General features: G+C 37.2%; 1 protein-coding gene across 1 annotated transcript in view; it reads right to left on the minus strand.

The window, feature by feature from the left end:
- The window catches only part of LOC106523425 (septin-8-A), a 20,737-nt gene extending 17,440 nt beyond the window's left edge, over positions 1-3,297 (minus strand). The window contains exon 1 of the mRNA XM_014016834.1: positions 3,192-3,297. Coding sequence (XP_013872288.1) covers positions 3,192-3,221 — 30 coding nt within the window. The 5' untranslated portion in view covers positions 3,222-3,297. The remainder of the gene's footprint in view (positions 1-3,191) is intronic.
- Positions 3,298-4,378: the final 1,081 nt, after the last annotated feature.

Genomic DNA, 4,378 nt, shown 5'->3' on the forward strand with positions numbered 1-4,378 from the left:
TCTTTAAAGGAGGCCTTCCGTGGTCAAGGTCAAAGGCAGGTGGAACGTTTATTCCACCCACGGTGACCACTACAAATCTATGCCACGAAGAATTGAGGCAGTTCTGAAGGCAAAAGGGGGTCCAACCCGTTACTAGCGTGGTGTACCTAATAAAGTGGCCAGTGAGTGTATATTCTCATTTTTAAAATCATATTGGCATTCAGTTTATCTTCTGTTGTGTTGTCCACCTTGTCAACACAAAATAACCAAGGTCAAGTCTGGGTTAACATTTTGAAGGATAAATTGGGTTTGCATGAAGAATGAAAATAGCCATGTGTTAAGATTATAACAGATGGGGAAAAATACTATATTTGAAAGAGGGCACTTTGAGTTGCAGGGCCAGCTTTAAATAAGATGCATGATGAATCTGCTGGGTGTAACTCGTCAGGCATTGAAATCATCTTGAGCCTCTCAGCTATGTCGTCCAACAACCGGTCAGTTTTGATTTTAGTAGAAAATGTGAAATGATGAAACTGCATAAAGAGAAAAAAAAAGCCTTTTGGCTTAGTCAATATTACCTTAGGATTATTTTTATCTTTACTTCATCAAATAAAAAGAAACGTATTTCAAAACTTAGATGGGTAATGACTCATCACTACAGAGAAGCTGCAGCTTGACTGTCATTATCCATCTGTGTTACTGGAGTTGACAAGTTCGCCTTTCGGCAGCTCTGGATTGTTCTGTGCAGCCTATAAAACATGACGTGCTAAAGTTTGTAATGTCTCAAATCTGACACGCACTACAAGAGAAAAAGGACGTTCCTGTTTGTTACTATTAAAAATGAACAAATTCCAACTGAGTTTAGATTAAATATCTCAAACCAAAACACAAAAACGTCGCATTCCTTGTCTTTTAGCTTTAAGCACTTTATGAAGCTAATTTCATTTGATGCATGCAGGACTCAAGGGAGAGGCAATACACTTCAGGGTCAGTAAGCACTGTACATGATTAAAAATGTTGCAGGGCACTTTACAGAACTATTTAAATAAACGTCAGTGTTTTATGCTACACGATAGGATGCAATCGCTGAGTGAAAACAGTTAAATACAATTTTATTGATCCCCCTCATTTGTATTTGACCTAAAAAGTCATCCCAAAGCTACAGTCTCCATGAAACAGGATCGATGGGGGCCAACAATCAAACCAACCACACAGACATTGCTATCGATAGTTGTGTATAATTAACCCTTCACACAAACATTCAAGAGGTGCACGACAGTTGTTTTTTTTTTTTTTTTTCAAAGTGGCCTCATTTTATGTCAGAAAGTTCAAACAAGAAGTCAGGCAGCTGTGTGGTTGCAAACACTAGCCTGTTTCACTGCATTCTCAGCATTTTTTCTCATGAATCAATCRTCTCGTTTTAAATTCAAACAGACAGTTGGGAAGAAAAGAAAAAAGTTCACCAGTCTGCAAAATCTCATGCACTACGTTGGATCCGTTCCTAAACAAGGAGTGCCAAGTGTGCAGTATCAGCTGCATCCTTGGATCCTTTCCTTTCTTTGAAGACGTGTTGCACCACTAAGTAGTAGGAGTGGCCAGGAGCATGTACCTAATCTCTTTATCCCTGGATCTCAGTGTTGCCTACTGTCCAACTCAGGGACCCTTWCAAGTGTCTGCCAAAAACTTAATCTTCCTTTTTAAATCCCTTACTGGCCACCGTCCTATAAAATTGTTTCACATATTCTTATTATTAAGCGTTAGTGCTTGGTTTTTTTTTTTTGTTTGTTTTTGTTTTTTGTTTTTGGAAAAAAATTATTTCTCCCACCCGACCGCTCACACAAGGTCAAACCTGATAGACAGCATGGCTTGTTACTTGGGGAAAAAAATACTAGATGAGTTTCACTTTAATCTGAAAGTTGTTATCTCTTTTATCTTCCACGAACAACGCTTACACCAAAGTTTTTTGTTGTTTTTTTGGAAATAAAATTATTTCTCCCACCCGACCGCTCACACAAGGTCAAACCTGATAGACAGCATGGCTTGTTACTTGGAAAAAAAAATACTAGATGAGTTTCACTTTAATCTGAAAGTTATCTCTTTTATCAACCATGAACAACGCTTACACCAAAGGTTTTTTTTTACGCCAAATGCCTTTTCAGGCAAAACCTGGGCTCGAACCTGCAGCCTCAGGATTAAAATACTACGGCACACTGAGCACCAATGTCCCCTTTTACTGAAGGGTTAATACTTTAGTTTTTAAACTATGACTTTTTTATTTAAGGAATAACACTGCATTTGATTTAGAAAAAAGAAGTGGAGCATACTGAGCAAAAAAAAATAATACAAAATCTTTGTTTGTAACTAAAAAGTGCAGCCATGTATACATTTTAGTGCCAGAAATGTCTCATTAAAGTGCTAAACTTTAATTGGTGAACAGGAAAAATAAGTTTTTTAACTAAAAATACCTTTAGTGTTTTAGGGGGTACTACATATTATTAACAACTCAAACTTTTAATAACAAAAAGCATATGTTTCAGCCAGAAATGTCTCATTAAAGTGCTAAACTTTAATTGATGTACAGGAAAAATACGTTTTTTAACTAAAAAATACCTTTGGTGTTTTAGGGGGTACTAYATATTATTAACAACTCAAACTTTTAATAACAAAAAGCATTTGTTTCAGGTCAGATTCCATTTGTTATCTCGCGATACTTTAACACATTTTGTTAAATAAATACAGCCAAAGTTTTGTATTGTTTGAACAATGTAAAAATGTGTTATATCTGAACAATATGTGTGAACTTCGAGTCTATCATGTGAAAGAAGGAGCTTGCTAACAAACATTTTGCACTTTTAAATCAATGAAAGTAACCGTGAATGTGTTGTGATTAGAGGGACGAGCAGCCACGCTTGCAGGGGGATAAGAGCCGCATTTCACGAGAAGAAACCCCACAAGACACGAAATTAAAACAGCAATGGCAGTCACAACTCGTTTGTCATAACCAGGCTAAAACCAGTACGAATGAATCACTTCCACAATCTCGTCTGAACCCGCTCAGCGAGCTTCAGAAGCGGGGGAGGCTTAGCTACAGCTAACACACGCAAACCCGTGTTTAATGCATCCTATCGTGCCGTGGCTGGACTTTCTTTCTTTTGTTTTTACTCCTTGTAATTCGGGAGCAACAAAAAGGACGCCGCGCTGTTTTTGCTTACCGAAAATACGTCAACGTCCGTGGCAGCCATGGTGCGGAATGTAGGGTTTCGGCGTGCTGAGCGGAGGCGAAAGGGATCAGCCCTCGTCTCTCCGTACAAGCCTGCTAAACAAACTGAGACAGGAAGGCTGGGGCACAAGGCGGAGAGCTGCTCGTAGCTGGGGAAAGATTAACTAGGTGACAAGATAGTTCCCTGCAAATTCACTTGTTCTTCGTTCAGGCAGACACAGTTGTGCCGTCACTTCAGTTTTGACTGAAAACCGATACAAATAAAAAAAAATATTAAATTCATATTTAGGTACATTAAGATAATTCATAACTGATATTAAAATTGATCAAATAAAACTGACTTTAAGAAGTAAAGGTTTTTTCTAAACAGTTCTTTGCATCATATGTACTAGGGTTGGGCAATATTGGCAAAAAAATTAATCACGATTAATTGTGGTATTTGGTCGATAACGATTAATTTGACGATTAATCCCCTGGACACCCTTATGTCCTGGTCACATGACCAATTTAGAGGGAAAGATTTGTTCTTTATAAAAAATCTGTTCCAAATTGTGTCAAAATTACAGATTCCAGTCTATGCATCAATTTTTAAATTGTGTTGATAGATAAATAAATTACAGAACGTTTTTTTTTATGTTCGTCATAGTTGAAGCGGAAAGGAGCTCTGAGTGGCATTAATCGTATTAATCGTCAAGTGCCAAAAAATAATCGATTAATGTTTTTCTGGCGATTAATTGCACACGATACGATTATGYCCAACCCTAATATGTACTAACTTAGCACTACAGATTTTTTTAATTAGCTTTCAGTTTCCTGTGTTTTTGTTTTCTTTCATTTTGTTTCAATTGCCGCAAGTACTAATCTAAAGAATACACACATATTTTTATGTTTCTTCCAAAATGTAAAGCGACTTTTATCCAAATAAACAAATGCGGTAACTGTCTTGAATCTACATCTCATCTTTGGCTTTCCTGTTCCTGATTTGGAGCATGCGCATTAGGAAAAGTAAAACTGTCATTGGCCAGTTGTCTTCAGATCTTCATTGGGTGATTGATCAGAAAACAAAAGAAATATAAGTAAACAATTGAGACAGTGGTCCACTTGTACCAGTACCAAAAATACCACCCGGATTATTCCAGATTACATAGTTGATATGGCCAAGAAAATGGACAAGACTTT

The sequence above is a fragment of the Austrofundulus limnaeus genome, unplaced genomic scaffold (genome assembly GCF_001266775.1).
Source record: "Austrofundulus limnaeus strain Quisiro unplaced genomic scaffold, Austrofundulus_limnaeus-1.0 Scaffold156, whole genome shotgun sequence".
NCBI lineage: Eukaryota > Metazoa > Chordata > Actinopteri > Cyprinodontiformes > Rivulidae > Austrofundulus > Austrofundulus limnaeus.